General features: G+C 33.5%; 5 protein-coding genes and 1 non-coding gene across 12 annotated transcripts in view; 2 read left to right on the top strand and 4 right to left on the bottom strand.

Annotated features, from left to right (window-relative positions):
- The window catches only part of LOC120770234 (tafazzin homolog), a 19,783-nt gene extending 17,582 nt beyond the window's left edge, over nucleotides 1-2,201 (bottom strand). For 2 of the 4 annotated variants that reach the window (XM_040097521.1, XM_040097522.1), the window contains exon 1: nucleotides 1,880-2,201. In XM_040097521.1, coding sequence (XP_039953455.1) covers nucleotides 1,880-2,005 — 126 coding nt within the window. In that variant the 5' untranslated portion in view covers nucleotides 2,006-2,201. Of the gene's footprint in view, nucleotides 1-269; nucleotides 838-1,879 lie in introns of those variants that run through there. The other 2 variants (XM_040097524.1, XM_040097525.1) reach the window with 1 other exon arrangement.
- Nucleotides 2,202-2,440: 239 nt separating this feature from the next.
- Nucleotides 2,441-3,279, top strand: LOC120770236 (39S ribosomal protein L18, mitochondrial). Its single transcript, XM_040097526.1, has one exon. It carries the CDS (start codon nucleotides 2,650-2,652, stop codon nucleotides 3,229-3,231), a length of 582 nt encoding a protein of 193 aa, XP_039953460.1. The 5' UTR covers nucleotides 2,441-2,649; the 3' UTR covers nucleotides 3,232-3,279.
- LOC120770238 (cytochrome b-c1 complex subunit 9) lies at nucleotides 3,235-3,692 on the bottom strand. Its single transcript, XM_040097532.1, has 2 exons — nucleotides 3,472-3,692; nucleotides 3,235-3,396 (listed from the first exon to the last, which is right to left on the bottom strand). The coding sequence occupies exons 1-2, from the start codon at nucleotides 3,601-3,603 to the stop codon at nucleotides 3,361-3,363; spliced, it is 168 nt and encodes a 55-aa protein (XP_039953466.1). The 5' UTR covers nucleotides 3,604-3,692; the 3' UTR covers nucleotides 3,235-3,360.
- Nucleotides 3,693-4,126: 434 nt separating this feature from the next.
- LOC120770237 lies at nucleotides 4,127-12,538 on the top strand. Of its 4 annotated transcripts, none has more exons than XM_040097528.1 (3): nucleotides 4,265-4,355; nucleotides 7,141-7,582; nucleotides 12,144-12,538. In XM_040097528.1, the coding sequence occupies exons 2-3, from the start codon at nucleotides 7,261-7,263 to the stop codon at nucleotides 12,245-12,247; spliced, it is 426 nt and encodes a 141-aa protein (XP_039953462.1). In that variant the 5' UTR covers nucleotides 4,265-4,355; nucleotides 7,141-7,260; the 3' UTR covers nucleotides 12,248-12,538. The 4 variants fall into 4 exon arrangements, with proteins under 4 accessions (XP_039953465.1, XP_039953462.1, XP_039953463.1 ...); XM_040097529.1 differs by lacking the exon at nucleotides 4,265-4,355 and adding an exon at nucleotides 5,433-5,516; XM_040097531.1 differs by lacking the exon at nucleotides 7,141-7,582 and having other exon boundaries at nucleotides 4,127-4,355.
- Nucleotides 5,797-5,878, bottom strand: Trnas-cga. Its single transcript has one exon. It is a non-coding gene; the product is annotated as a tRNA-Ser (tRNA).
- A 215-nt stretch (nucleotides 12,539-12,753) lies between the features above and the next one.
- LOC120772131 (zinc finger protein 808-like) lies at nucleotides 12,754-16,123 on the bottom strand. Its single transcript, XM_040100547.1, has 12 exons — nucleotides 15,826-16,123; nucleotides 15,635-15,762; nucleotides 15,398-15,567; nucleotides 15,145-15,297; nucleotides 14,941-15,084; nucleotides 14,739-14,868; nucleotides 14,515-14,682; nucleotides 14,160-14,447; nucleotides 13,874-14,099; nucleotides 13,572-13,807; nucleotides 13,318-13,502; nucleotides 12,754-13,250 (listed from the first exon to the last, which is right to left on the bottom strand). Exons 1-12 carry the CDS (start codon nucleotides 15,929-15,931, stop codon nucleotides 12,887-12,889), a joined length of 2,298 nt encoding a protein of 765 aa, XP_039956481.1. The 5' UTR covers nucleotides 15,932-16,123; the 3' UTR covers nucleotides 12,754-12,886.
- Nucleotides 16,124-16,372: the final 249 nt, after the last annotated feature.

Here is a 16,372-nt window from a genome sequence, read left to right as displayed (position 1 = left end):
TTTTACTTAGTTGCTACACCGTTACACAGATTTATGTTACTCATACGCCACCAGTGCCACTAGAACAAATATAAGCATTTATACAAGTAGTATCCACGCAGGTTCGCAATAACAACAAGTGAAATACTACTGTCGCGAAAAGTGTGGATTTTTTGTGCGTAACTACAAATATGCTAGACATATGTACCATAAAATTTATGAGTTTGTTCCTGCATTCTTTGTGTGATTGTTTCAATGAATTTAACAACATTTTAATTAATACTATTTACCGTTGTTAAGTGGCAAAAGCATGCAACATCTTCAACATTTCTTAACTAAGTGCATAAATTGAATGAATTAATTTCGGTAGGTCTCCTGTTGCTTCGATGCTGTCGCCAGGTCGTTGTCGTTGACGTTGTTTTGTTGTTGACGCGACGCTTTTCATAACTAAATATAGCACCGCATATTTTATAAATTTGCAAAAGAAAATATACACTTTTAAAATTTTCTATTCATTTATATATGTATATATATATGTAGAATAGGACTTTTATAGTGATTTTCTCTTTGTTTCAACACAAATTTCTAATATTATATTGAAATTTCACACCACTTTCTCTAACAACTTAAATTCAACTGCAAAAACTACTTTGTTTTATAAAATCTTTTGTTTACTTCACTTCGCAAATAGGGAGATTGTTCGCGCACGAGACTACGGATGTGTTTGTTTTTGCGCACGTCCAAACGGTGGGAATTTGCAAAAGTGACTGGTAGTCCACAATCAGCAAAACATGCAACGAGCACTAGAAATCAAATAGAGTCAGCTAAGAAACTCTCAAAAGAGCGAACTAGCATTGTGTGCGGTGATGGTGCTCATTGAGTTTTTGATAGCCGTCGAATGCAATGCACACACATATTCCACATTATCCAACCGCTCGCAGTAGTGCGATATAAATAGGGGGTAAGAACGTTGAACTACCCCAAATTTACTCGTCATCGTCTCGCCGGCAATGACACGCTTGGCAAAGTACTACACACTAAACGTGTTGACACTTTTACCACCGGTTTGCTTTTATTTGCATCGTTTTATTGCATAGACAATGATGTCTAAAACTGAAGTGAAGGTAAATATAATAGCGTCGGAAAAACTTGTTCATTTGTGGTTAAATTAATTTAATTAATACTAATATTTTATATCTCAAGAAATAAAGAAATATTTTTTCAGAAATATTTTCACATATTAGTACTTGTAAAGAGATACAATAGTACTAATAAATATTAAAACGGTTATTATTAAAGTGTATGTATGTGTATATAGCAATTAATAAAAAAGCTTATCCCTAATTGATATTTTAATTAATTTCTTAGTTGAATTGATTGTTTTTTGTACAAAAAAGTAACCTTTCCAAATCCCAATACATAGTGTGCATTTTAAAAATTGTTTATAATCATACAGTTCTAAAATGTGATTAAAAAGGAAACATCCATTTCTAGATGTGTTTTTCGCCACTTTCAATTTAGGTTTTGGATAACCATGGAATATACACATGTAAAATAAATTTTGTGACGAGTTCAAAAAAAACTAAATGACACATGTTTGTCCAAACTTGTATACTTCAAATACTATATATTCTGCACATGCATTATAACAAATAACCTATAATCTCAATAGCATTTACAGAGTTTAGCACTGTTTAAATGCTTTATGAGTGGCGCGCTTTTGTGTCGTAATTGCGTTCGCCTACTTAACAGAACCACTCAAAAACTTATCGACGTGACACTCTGTCACATAACCATAAGAGTTCTGAAAGTAGTGTCCATGAGCTCAAGGTAATTGATTGGATCGATTTTGAAAATGAAGCCTCAAGCCATTGTTTGCAAGTAACAGATTTCTACTCACCTTTTTCGATGAAGTTGGATATCCGGCAGTGCAAGGTTTCTGTATGCGCGCCATGGCAATGCAACTCCCACGATTTAGGAGCCGCATTCGGCCACACAAATTTAATCCCGCCACAGACAACAGCATTATTATTGATATGTATCACGTTTTCAAACACCAAACTCTGCTAATAATACTATAAGACAAAATGTCCACACCGAACCACCAAAGTGCCCAATCCGATTATGGGCAATGGTCAACACAGATTGTTAAAATGTTTCCTGTTTTGGCGCATGCCTTAATTTTGCAAAAGTTAATTAGAATTATTTATCTTTTACGCGCTTTTGACATTTGCTGTTATGTTTTCGTTTATTTTGTACATATTCGTAAATATTTACATTTTCATTGTGAATTATTTGTGAACGGCTGAATTTCGCGGTGAATAGTCAATGCGACGAGTTCGCATGATTAATAATTAGTAATATTAATAATTACAAGCTAAAATAATAGTTAATATAATTTACTTAAAATGGGAAAATAATAAAATCAATATAGAGAGTAGTTTGTCGAAATCGTTAAAAAAGTAGAATACGCTCTTATGAAAAAGTGGACATTATTCACCGTCGTTGAATTTACGTAAAGATCAGCGCAATTATCTGTACATGCTGTCAACGGCTATTATCAGCAGCACACCTTTGAAGAAGTCAACATTCAATATTTTTCATAGCCAGAAAATTGTTTTCCAAAAACTAATAATTTATTAATTATTGAATTAATTTATCAATTAAAATATGTCGGGCCATTTTCAACCGCTTAGATCCTCTCGCGTTTTGCGTAAAATCAAGGAGATCAGCCAACCCACCGGAGAACCAGTCATAATAAACCGAAATCCAAGAAATCTGGAGAGATTGCGTATTGCACATAAACCCAACGGTTATTTTTTGGAAAAACCTGGACGTTCGTTTTGGCATAAGTTGGAGTTGACTGTAAGCGGACGTTACGTAACTGCAGAAGTCAGACATTTTCAGAATGGTCCTATTGTCGGTGCGAGCACCTCGGAATGGGCAATAAAAAAGCATCTCTACAAAACCACAGATACTCCTGCTTTTGTGAATCTTGCTCGAGTGCTGGCAATGAGATGCCTTCAGTCAGGCATTACTGAAATGGCTTGCAATATTGACGCCGTTGCCGGAGGTAAAGTTGAAAAGTTTCTGAAAACATTGGAAGAAAATGGAGTTAAGTTGCAAGAACCTGAACGATACGTTGCGCCATTGCCTTGGGATGCTGTGCGGCATGAAAAGCCATGGGATGTATTAGAAGATCACCTACAACCGGCACAACAGGCAAAGACAGAGGAAACACCTAAGAAATAAACATTTTTTTTCGTTTTTGTTTAGTAATAAATGTTACATTTATTCTAATTGAATGTTTGTTTTTAATTCATTGATAGCAAGTAGTATTCCCTCGTTACAATGTACCAAAAGCCATTGAAGTCTCTTAGCTTATTCGTATTTGCCCTTGATATCCTTCCACAGTTTCTAAAATAATGAACAAATCAAATTGTCAAATAAGTTCTTACATAATTGTGTAGGTTGAAATCATTTGCAACTTACTCCTTTATTGACGGATTCGAAAAGTTGTGTAGACCCCACTTCAAATGCGCGTTCAAAGAAGAACACGGATGCCATTATTCCCACGGCATATGTGGAAGTCCTTTTGAATAAAGAGTTGTAGATAGCCTTCATTATTTCGAAATTATTTTTAAGTTTTCCAATCGACTCGCAAAATTCGGTTTGTGCACTCACACGGAAAGTTGTCAAGTACCAGCTGTTGTCAAAATGTGTGTGGCTGTCAAACGAAAGAAATGACGGAAACAAGAAAGTAATTGATTTATTTGATTATTGTGAATAATTCGCGAAGCTTTCGGAAAATAAATAAATATTTAAATATATTCAGTTTAGAAATACATTTAAAGTTGTTATTATATAATATTTCTCTTTATAAAATAAAATTGATATCTTCAATATATTAAAGGTGTCAAATGCCATTAACCCATTTATTAATAATGAAAATAGTTCATACCGAACCAATAAACTCAAAATTTTGTTTCCATAAAGTTACCAATATAAAACATAATTCTAGCGTTAAACGCACCATACAACTTTATTTAAACATTAGTTTTTTGCTTTCATTAGACAAAAAAATTTATCGATATTTAATCGTAACAAAACCTCATTGTGAATATCATTTCAATGCATATTTGTTTGCTGTCAGAAGATCACAGACTCCAATTTGATTTACAAATATTTCAACCAGACGAAGCTTTAGTCAAGTGGACTTTTTGTCTTCACTGCTTAAATTAATTTATATGGTTTATTTTGTTAAAAATTAATTGTGTAAAAAATGGTTGATTTAACTGATTCATCATCACCATTCCAACAAAGCATTCCCAATCTGGCATTTTATGTACCGGCTGTTGTTGTATTTGGACTAGCTGGTAAGTGGGAGTTCAAATATTGTCAATATATTCTAGTAAAGAATGCATGTAGGATTATCAAGCTGTCATGTGTCTAATGTTAAGTTATTTATTTGTTTAGACTTTATTCAATTATTTTTTCCACGTCCTATTATGCTATCAAAACAAAAAAGTTCGCTGAGAACTGTATTTGCACTACAAACCGGTTGCTTTCTTTTTTCCAATTGCATTTTTGCGGTCGTTCACATTTTCCGATGAAAATATACCCTTTAACAAAAAATAATCGAAGAAGAAAGAATCTAACATAATTACTTACAAATCAGTTTTTTTTTGCAATGCTACGCTGTAATTGTTACAAACATAAATAAAACCTTTAAGTTGCATTCTCGTTTTTGAATTATACAATTTAACTAAGACTATCCCAATCCTCTCATATATCCTTTAGATCTACTCTTTAGTGTTCTGTGTACGCGTATAGAAACAAATAATTTAAAATCAATTTCGTGTACTTCTATTCTACATGATTTGATAAGTGCATGCATGCTAAAGTTACTTTACTAGTGTATTATAAAGTATTCTAGCTGATAATGAAGCCCCGACAGCAAGTTCTCTTAAGTTAAACACATTCCCCTACGTATGTATAACAGTCTCAAAAAGTAAATTTTTCCTATCTTATCATATTTCAATAGTATTCCTTCCGATACCGCTGTATGTGTAGGTATATGTACATATGTATGTATATATGTACATGTATTTTACACACTAACATAAATATTGTATTAATTTCTAAATTACTGAATTTTTTGTTCATATATAATTCGTATACAAAAATACTTCCATTTATAAGTATGTATTATTTATTTCTTTTACTTTTTTTTGCTGACCATTGTAAAGGTGGTGGTGGTCGAAAAATGCTGACGTTGTCAAGAAATCTGCACAAAAAATGAGAGTTTATTTATTTTGTGTAGATTAGCATTTTTTTCTATGGTCTGCTGGAATACTATCTCATGTATTTATTATTTATGATTTAAATATCTACAAAACAGTGATATGCCTACACGGCATACTCCTATTGACCAGAATGCTTTTAAATAATGTCAGTACCTAATTCAGTGAACTACAACGTGGCTGCGAATTTAAAACTTCTAATTGGTTAATTAATTTGAATTATATTTAAACAATGTTAGTATATTTTGAAAACATATTAAATAAATTTGCGTTTGTTTACAAACGTGGAAATTGATGAGCAGTGATAAATAATGTGCAGAGAGGGAGTGAAACGCAGGAATATTTTAAAGCAGTTATTATACATTTGTATATGTGGCGAATTTAAATAAATTCAGCCTCAATACGCGGATACACAATTATTTAAAATAATAATTATTCCATATTAAATATAAATAAGTTCAACAAATTTCAAAATTTAAAATGTTTTTGTAAAAAGTAAACAAAAAATAATTATCGCAGCCGGTAGGATTCGAACCTACGCTCCCAGAGGGAATCTGATTTCGAGTCAGACGCCTTAACCACTCGGCCACGACTGCTTATTACACTCCATTGCTTAAGTTGTCACTTGAATTTGACTGGTCTGTTTGAATTTTATCTCTAGTGTATAATAATAGCTAGAGTGCAATGGTGCCAGATGTTTTTGAACTTTAAAATTTGTGGTGCTTTTCATTGCATATTTTGGTGAAGCCATAATAAATTGGAGAAAAGTTAAACTCTAAAGTTTAGCGCACTGCTGTAGTTTTCAAAATGCCGATATACATACATATATGTATATATTTTAAAATATTTTTCATATTATTGTAATTAAAAAAATCAGTACATAATGAACCATTCATAAAACATATTTTATATCAAATTTGGAAAAAAAAAATATTAATTGACCTTGCTAACCTTTCTAATTTGCCGCATAGATTTGGTATTATCCAATTTTACCTCCTATTTCGGGTACAATGATGTTGAATGGTTTTCCGACTAGTCAGTCATGCATGCATTAGCGAACTGTTAATCCAAAGAGCGATCTTTGTGAAGCTGAATAAATCGTTGGGTTCCATTACTATTGTGAATGTTCATCATGTTGTTATTCTAAAAAAATCAACGGTAATAATTCAGTGAATTTTATTGGTGCAAACATGATGTCTGATTGATACTTCTGGTTGGAGGAAAATCCATCTGTCCGTGTTACGTACAATAGATCGTAACAAAAGGTCTTATTGGATCGGATACTAAAATATTTCAATATTTTTTTGTGACTACTTCTAGTCTAGTCTGTATCTTTTGTCCCAGCTATGTCTATAGTTGTTGTTGTAGCGGTAGTAAACATCGCGATGAACATCCGGCCGGATAAAAAACCGGGTCCGTTCCTATTTTTCTGTTATGTTGAAAATATATTTGAGAATCTGTTAGAACAGCTTTCTTTTTGCAAATAATTTTTACTTAGATTGTTATAAAATAATTGTTTTTAAACAAAAACCTATCATATCATTTTATTTCCAACTTCCATCTTTAGTTGTTTATATAAGATTTAAAATAAACCGTATATAAAAATCCACTTCAAATAAATATACTGTATGTTATGCATTAACGATCCGAAATTTACTGTCAAAGCCCATTAGATTTAGATTAGATTTTTGTTGTTGTCAGTTTTTTTATGTTACTATAGTTGCATTCACCCCTCTCTGCAAACATCCTGCTCCATTTTGATATTATATTACAACAATAAAATTATACTCCAGTTATTGCATAATACAAAAATATTATATAAACGTTTTCAAAATAAAAACATTGCAAATTGCCTTAGAATTTCGTTAAAGCGCCAGTTAAATTGTGAACAAGAAGTTTGCGTGCCAAAGTGAACGAACATTACCAAAACAACAAGTAAACAAACACATTTGACAAACAGCCAATTACTACGCTGACAATGGCTAATGATCCAGCAAATCAACAACAATTCGCCGAAGACGTTGCAGCACTTGCCGCTGGTTCTGGTGATCCCTATGGAAATCTCGGTGATCCCAAGGGCGATTTTAAGATGCCCAGTGTGGATGAGGTTTGGAAGTTAATCGAACAAATGGACGGTATAAGCGATGAGGAGAAGGCTAATCTTAAGGAGAACCTTTATAATCCACAAGAAGGCTCCGCAGAGGATTTTATGCGCCGCTATGCTCAACCTGGACCCGTACATTCCTCTTGGGATTATGCAATATTCTTTGCAATGATTGCGATTATTGTGCTTCTATTTGGTAAGCAACAATGGATTGGTTTTAAATGTGTTAAATTGTTGGGACTGTCATTTGTTTGGATCTATGTACCTTTATTAATTTATTTTAACACGCGAAAACGTTTAATATGTGTATCAATATTATCTTAATTTCAACATATAATTTGGATTAATTTTAAATCCTTGGTCGGATCAAAATTCGGTTTCAATCTGGTTACGTAGACCCAACTGTCGTGGAAACGGAACGGAACATTTGTTAAAATACGTAGGTTACTTTTTATATTTCGGGTTTAGGGACCAAACCAAATTTAAATAATCGAAAACCGCTTTATTGTTTTTCAAAACAACAAAAACTAAAGAACAAGTAATTTATCTGAGGACGGGAAAAGAAAACGCAGAGGGTGATTGCATTTTTATACTTAAGAGGAGTTTATTTCGATTTCCAGCAAAACTACGAGTCCTTTGGGAAAAAGCTATATGTCTAAGTTGCAAAAAATCTAAAATTTTTGTTTTGACACCATTTTCATATAACCTCAAAATGTATGTGAAAATTTCAAATATCTAAGTTTTTGGGGTTTTTAACCCAGAAGTTGAAAAGTTCAATATTTGAGGGAAGTCTTGGCACAGATTGAGCGATATTTTCTGTAGAATATCATTCTTAGGCACTGGAATTTACATATTCGATTCTATTTGTTCAAAGTTTTATTCTGATGTTTATACTAGGAGAGCATTGGTTACATCGCTTTGGCGGTAATTTCTTGTGACTACAAATGTGTATAAAGAAAGAATTTCCTAAATACTTCACAAACGATTACGCTTGAGTTATCTAATATCGCTTATCTTTACCTATTACCAATTTCAATAGTGCAAGCTTGTTACATTTATTACTCACATAAATTTCTATTTGTATGTTAAATAAACCGTATTGACATAATAGTTTATCGGTAATATGTTCTGGCTGCAAGTACACATGTGTAAGTTGAAGTTTCCTCAGCGAATCATCAATTCGAATAAAATAAATAGAGCAAAGCTAAAATAGAAAAACTTACACATTCTCATACATACATACATATGTATGTACATATAAAGAACAAAAACGCTGAGCGCCAACTTCCAAGCGGCTATCATTCGGTATATTTTTTGTTTTGTTACTTCCCCACCGCATTTTGTAGTTCGTCTAGCCAAATACTTGTAGACAACACGGTCGCTCGCGTGCTCCCAGTATTCAAGCGCGACCAGCGAACGGCGGTCTCTCCACTTGTTGGACTCACATTTGTTGGCAGTTGAACGCCGTCACTTAGCACATTCGTACAAAACAATTTTTGTGCTTCTAACGCTGCGCGCCGGTGTGCACAAACCTGCATTACATACACACAAACACATAAGCATCACAGACAGACTCGGCGTGCGCATATATACATACATATGTTCTGACGATTATGGCAACCGGCGGCGGCGAACATCTTCACATAATCGATCAGTTGCAAAGCACAGTGCAATCGATCATACACCGAATTGGCGGTGATAACAGTTATGCACAACGGTTGCTCAATAAAATTCACGCGCTGCAGGAGAAGGTCGAGTCACTATCCGGTCAGGAGCGTGTTGAGTTTCTGCACAACGCCAAGGATACGCTGCGCAACACCATCGAGCATGCCGAGCAAAAGCTAATGCAATATACGAATTTCCAACAAGTCTACAATTACTCCATTGTGGCGGCGTTGTTATTCACGGTGCTTTTGGTGATTGGTGTGTTGCGAGTTGTTTATTTATTTTTTTATTTCAAAATTTTTTATTATTACAGGCTTGTGTTAATAGCTGTGCGCGAAGTTTTGATAATTTTTTTTAAACTAGTTGCGTGTGTAGCATTGAAAGTTGAATTTTTGTGGTGCAAAGGCTAATTATTTATTGCTTAAGTTTTTTTGTTTATGTGTGTATTTTGTAGTTTTGCGCTTCATAAGCTTGGCGCAAACAAGTGGTTACACGCCGCTACAACGTGTTTTAATCGGAATTCATTGATATCTAATGCAAATGATAAAATATTTGTCATGTCATTGTGTTGTGCACGCTGTGAAGTCGATTTGAATCGATTGATGATTTTTCTAAAATAATAATTATAGTGAAAGTTGAAAATTAAAAGAGTAATAGTGAAACCGTGTCGCTTCAGATGTACTTTTATTGGAAAATTTTGTTTTTTTTTTTATCTGTCAAAATTACTCTTGAAACCTTTTATCAGTTGCCACTCTTCAACAGCTGTTCATAGCTTCAAAACAAAAGTTAGCCGAAACAATTAACATTTTTTTGTATCTTTTGTTTATTTTGAACGCGCACGCATAAAACAGCACGTTAAAAAAGAAAGTTGTCTAACGGCTTTTATAAGTTACTTTCCGCTTCTTACCTTGACATTTGCTATCTAAGCATGTTTTGAAGTTTCCAATTCGTTTAGATGCTTTTAACCAGTAAAATACTCTCTCTAAACCAATATCTCTCAGTCAACAATATTGCGGCATTTCGAAAGAAGATTTTTCTAAATAATTATCTCTTACTAAATGTATGTTTATTAGTGTTTGTTTCGGTATGAAAACCAAATAAATCGTGTGTGCTTAATTAAGCTCAAATATTAGACATTGTATGTATGTACAAACATATAAATATTTTATATTGCAGAGATAATGCAGTCTCAGTACTTAAAGAAATTACAATCTTTATTTGATTTTAATTAAAAATGGACTTTACACCAATCGCAGAATTTTTTTTTATAAACTGAACAGGACAGTACATACATACATATGTACATATTAAGTTTGTTACAGAAACATCGGAGACCATACAGAATATATAGATACATGGGGGGATCCATTTCGATGTTCCTTACTTTCTTAAAGAAAAAACACAGAAGCTTCAAATTTAATGGGTAATGTTTGTTATTCCGAAGAACATTTTCGATGACTCGTTGGAGCACTTGTACTGGTAACTAGCGAATGATACGCGTGTTGTTTTACTCACAGTCCTGAATCGAAGCGGGATTGTCCGCATAGACTTTACATATCCTCACAGAAAAAAGTCTAACGGTGTGATATCACACGATCGTAGTGGTCAATCGACCGGCTCAAAACGTGAAATTATCTGCTTACCGAAGTGTTCTCTCAATACATCGATTGATTGATGCGATGTGTGAGAAGTGGCGTGGCCAAATGTCGCCGAGATCCCGAGCTTCAATTTCAGGCATCAGATGGTCGGTTATCATGGCGTGATAACGTTCGCCATTGACGGTTACGTTCTCACCGGCTTAATTTTTAAAGAAATATAGAACGATGATTCCACAGGACCATAAACCACATCAAACCGTTGTTTTTTCTGTACGAACTAGCAGCTCTTGAATCTTTTCAGCCCAAAATGTGGCAAATTTGCTTGTTTACATACCCATTGAGCCAGAAATGAGCCTCATTGCTGAATAAAATTTTGTTCGAAAACGTCGGACCTTTTTGGCACCTTTGCAAGAGCCCATAGAACGAAGCGATGTCGCTTGGGAAGTTCGAGCGACTTCAATTCTTGCACAAGCTGTATTTTTTACGCTTTCAATTTAAGATCTCGACGTAAAAAACGGCTATTGAAAAAAGCACCTCTACTTGGATCACCCGTATAAATGATCAGCGTAACAAGCTTACCATATATGAGCGCAATAATCCTTTAGTTTTTGAGTCATTGATGCACACATACTTTTCACTCCAAAAGGCTGAACCACCGATATCGATTTACTATGGTCTAGCAACAAAACATTCTGATTTTTTTAATATAATTTATTTTTACTTTTTCTCCGACTTTTGGTGTTAAAAATGTTTTCAACTTTTCGATCCGCTATTTTGTACTAATTCTTATTTTTTTTAACTTGTATTTGGGATCGAAAATTAAAAAAAAATACGTTTTTCATATGATTTTTGCGATTAAAATTTTTTACAATGCAATATTCGAAAATTTCAAATTTATTTTTAATTATAATTTTTGGGATTACAAAGTAAAAAAAAAATAATTAAAATGTTGATTCCATTATTTTTGAATGCATTATTTCCCTTATGGACAAACCTCCGTATGTGCATTAATCGATCGTGAAGTAAGTTTCACTTAAATTCCATTATTCTCTTAAAATTCGTCTTTGGAATAAAACCAAGGTCACAAACAAAAGGCCAACTTAAAACTTGTGGTCGAAGTGGTCAAACATCAGAAATTGTATGTGAACCTTGCTCTAGCATCTGGCAAAGCTGATACACGATGATAAATCGGCAATTGAGTGTTAAAATGGACGAATGTTCCATGTAAAATTCGTGATGTCATTTATTATTTATGTTTTTAACAAATATGGAATATTTTTATGTGGAGGAACATAAATACCAAATTTAAATTGGTTTTCCAAGCCATTGGTGATAAAGTGCGTATAATGGGAATGCTGTGCTCCATATAAATTAGGTTGTGCCACTAAGATTTTTTTCTTAATCGACTTTTGTTTATCGATTATATATATTTAATATTTTAAATGCAACTTTCAATTATTAACTTTATTATTTTTTCTTTAATATTTTTTGCAGCGCTCTTCGGCTACAAACTGTACAAATCGCTGATGGAGAAGGAACTGAAGAAGAAGGAGAAATTGAAAACCAAACAAGCCAAAAAATCAAAAAAGACAAATTAACGTTGACAATTTTATTTCTTATGTATATTTACATACATAGCAGCTACGAACATAACATTCTAAACGGGAATACGCCAATTTTTCTTGCAAACGCTCTGTTAATTACATTCACACTTAATACCATGTAAAAGTGCAGTCAAATTTACGTGATTGCGCTACATTAATTATTTGTAGGCTGAGTACAGTTAGTTGTAGTGTTTGTGTGTGTTTTAACAAATTATAAATGCAATATCTATACAAATTCATTATACAACGGCACAAAGGCATATGTACGTACAATATACATATACAAGGCATATGTACACACATAAATATTTATATACAAGTGTAGTTTGTTGTTGTAGTGGTTTTAAATCAGATATAAAACAAATAAAAAAAGTGCATATTGTATAACTTACGAACAATTAAGAAATACATAAATGCGCCGTGGCGCGAGGTATATGGACCGGAGATATTTATAAATTCAGCTGCAGTGCGCTTGCAAGTAATAAAAACCAGCATAGACGTTGCTTGTAATCATATAAATGCAAACTAGTTGTTTATTAAAACAATTTAAAATTGCAACAAAAACAATTTTAGAATATAAATGTACTGTGGGGAAGTTTGTTATTCATATCCTCAGCCAAACATGGAAAATCTTTAACTTGCTGAAATATCTGTGCCGTCCAGTGCCAACAGTTGCTCATCATTCACCACGAGCAACATGTAATTCTCATCAACTGCGTGTGACAAACCCGCAACATCGGCAAAGCTGCTATCTGCAGTCAACATTGTACCACTTGAGTTGATTTCGAGCATTGCCGTATTTTCAAAGGGTGCCTCCTGCGTAACAATTTCCTTTATACACGACTTTCTTTGCGTTCCAAGTCGCCGCTTTTGTTCGCTCGCGCTCTTCGGCTTAACCTGATGCACGGAATGTTTGCTTTTAATGTGATTATTTAACAGCGGACGTGTGATGAAAGCTGCGTCACAGCCATCAACAATGGTATCGAAGCATCTAAAACTACACGTAGAAAAATAATATATTTCAGTTTAAGCTTTAGGAAATAATTGTAGTAAAAACTACTTACGGCTTGTCATTTTTATGTCGCTTGATGTGTAAAGTGAGCGTGTTTTTGCGACCAAATGATTTATCACAGTGCGGACACTTAAACTCCAGCTTTTTCAAATGCTTCGCTATGTGTATTTCCAAAGACTTGGCATATTTCGTTTTGAAATTACATTGACCGCATTTGTAGATCGAGTCTGGATGCACCTGCAAAATACCATAAACAAATCAAATTTGTATTTAAACATAAACATAGCAACAAAACAACATATTTACACTCTCTTCATGCAGATCTCTCTGCGAACGATGATAAAATCCTTTATTGCAGTGCGTACAGAAATATCTGGTTTCTGTGTCATGCACCACACGCATATGAATCTCTAAATTCCGTTTGCAATTGATCACTTTTTCGCAATTCGTACAAGGCGCAGGCACGTGTGAATATTCTATGTGTTGTTGTAGGGTTTGCTCATCTTTATAGCCGACGGAACAGTGTGGACAGACAACATTTTCTGCAATTATAAAATTTTTTTATGCAAAAAAATATAAAGAAAGCAGTTTCCAAAAATTCGACGTACTGTTATTATGCCTTCTAGCTACATGGACAGCTAGTGACATTTTTGTTGGGCATATTTTATCACAAAACTGACATGTTAATGCAGTCGCTTGGCATTGCTTCAAATGCTTTTGCAGTTCCGCTGCATCAGCTAACTTTTGATTGCATTTTGTGCATGTATTTGATTTGTGTATGCGCGTTTTGTGCCGCTGCAAGGCAGCCCAGTCACTATAGCACTCTTCGCAATCCTATAAATATACAAAAATCATGCTTAAGATGCAGACATTTTGTGAATTTCTTTAACTTACGCCCACATCACACATTAGAAGGCGCTTAAGTGGTAGATTTTCTAGGAAATTTTTATAATTTTTATGCGTATACATATGCAAGCGCTTTGCTTTTACACTGTCAAGCTCTTCATTGCAAATGGGACAGATGAATTTCTCACTTTTATGTATGCCCGTAGCACGATGCTTGCTGAGCGAAAATTTATCCTTGAAATCTTGCGCGCAGTAATGACAGCTGTAAGCCGCTGTCAATATTTCATCTTCAATTTCGCATTCGAAGCAGTCTGAGGAGCAATCTGCGGTATGTTTCTAAAAAGTTAGGAAATTTTTTATGAAATTATAAATTTAATAATTTTATGTATAAATTAATGCATGCCTGTAGTTTGACACAATCACCTGCAAGCAAGCCACAATTAGTGCAAGTATATACGTGGACTTCAGCTTCTGTATTATGCCACTTCAAGTGATTTTGTAAAATAGGGAAAGTTGGAAATATTTTCGGACACAAGTCGCATTTATACTCAATTGCGGAATGCAAATTAACCTAGAAATATGGAATGAATGTATTAAGCATTGTTTATTTACGAATTTCTTACTCACCTTGTGTTTTAGTAGTAATTTCTTATTATAATAAACTTTGCTGCATTCATCACATTTGTATTTCGGATTTGATTTGTGCATGTTTTCATGTGCGCTGTATGTCTCCAAATCAGCAAAAACGCGATCACAGCTGTTGTAGAAATCATTTATTTAATGTTCTTATAAAATATAGTATTTAGAAGTTCAAGTATTTAATGCTTACATTTTGCATGCCAACTTATTCAGTGATTCGTGCTGATAATTTACATGTAGGAAAAAGTTTTCCACATCGGAAAATTCGGTGTTACATATCATGCAAACCTTGGCTCGCCGCTTAGCCAAATGAAATTGCAGGTGAAACAGGAATCTTAAATACACCAATACACATTTCAAATGAAAGTTATTTATAAAACTAAGAAATATTTACCTTTTATGCGAGACAAACTCCTCCTTACAATATTGGCAATAAGGCTGTATGCAAGCCCTTCTATTAATTTTACGATAGCATGAATGTTTATTAAGTTCATTAAAGTTGGAAAAACGTAGATCACAAAACGGACAGCTGCCATATATTTTGATACTACAAAAAATATATAAACACACAATCCATTAGAATGCAACCAAATAGTGAATACAACCACATATTAATACAAAAAAAAAATTGTATATTTTTTGCTTACCTCTGCAAATCACTGTGTCTCAATACCAAGTGCCTGGCAAGCGCATCCTCATCCGCAATTAACTCATCACAATCTCCGACGGTGCATGTGTACTCATCGAACTCATTTTTATGGAACTGTTTGCAATGCTCCAGCAATTCCTGGTACTCCTCAAATTGCTCCGTACAAATCTATGTACATACATATACGAAAAAAAGTAAATTTTGTTCATACATCAGCATCCATCTAATATTTTACCAAGCATTCACTATTCCATTTGAATTCCAATGTGCTTAAATTGCTTATGATGGCTTGGTCCAAATATTCACTAGTACCAATTGTGTTCTCATCATTGGTATTGAATTCACAAAGCAAATCAGGATCACCTGTTAATGGGTATAGCTTGTAAGATGTAAATAATCTCGTGTAACCGCTTTATTTCGCTATACCTTTGAGATTTGGAAACGCAAAGTTTGGTAAAGATTCGTCATCGGCATTTTCATCTTCTATTAGTTCGTCGAAAAATACATCATCCTCACTATTTAATTCACTCATCGCTTTATTTACTGCGAAGACCACTTTTATTTAGAAAATAGTTTTATACACAACACTTGCGTGCAAAAAAATATTGTGTGGCGCAAACAGCTGACGCTGAAAACTTTGAGCGACATCTGTGTGTGGTGTCATTACTTGATTCTTGACAGGGTGACCAGTGTAGCTAAAGTTGGTTGTATTACATACATATGTACATAGCGGGCAAAACTACAAAAAAAATAAATAAAGTAAATATACTTATATTTAATTTATTTAAAACAATATATAATAAAACAGGATATAAATATATAAATTAGGAATCTTGATATTGTTCAAATAATCCGAAAACCGATTATTCGTATAGCCTAATATTGCGATTAACAAAATAACCTAATTAGATAATATATATAATTATATGGTAATTAGATAATACGAGTATATAATATATAATAATATTATATA

Source organism: Bactrocera tryoni, chromosome 3, assembly GCF_016617805.1.
Source record: "Bactrocera tryoni isolate S06 chromosome 3, CSIRO_BtryS06_freeze2, whole genome shotgun sequence".
NCBI classification, from domain to species: domain Eukaryota; kingdom Metazoa; phylum Arthropoda; class Insecta; order Diptera; family Tephritidae; genus Bactrocera; species Bactrocera tryoni.
This window is presented reverse-complemented; position numbering and strand designations above follow the sequence as displayed.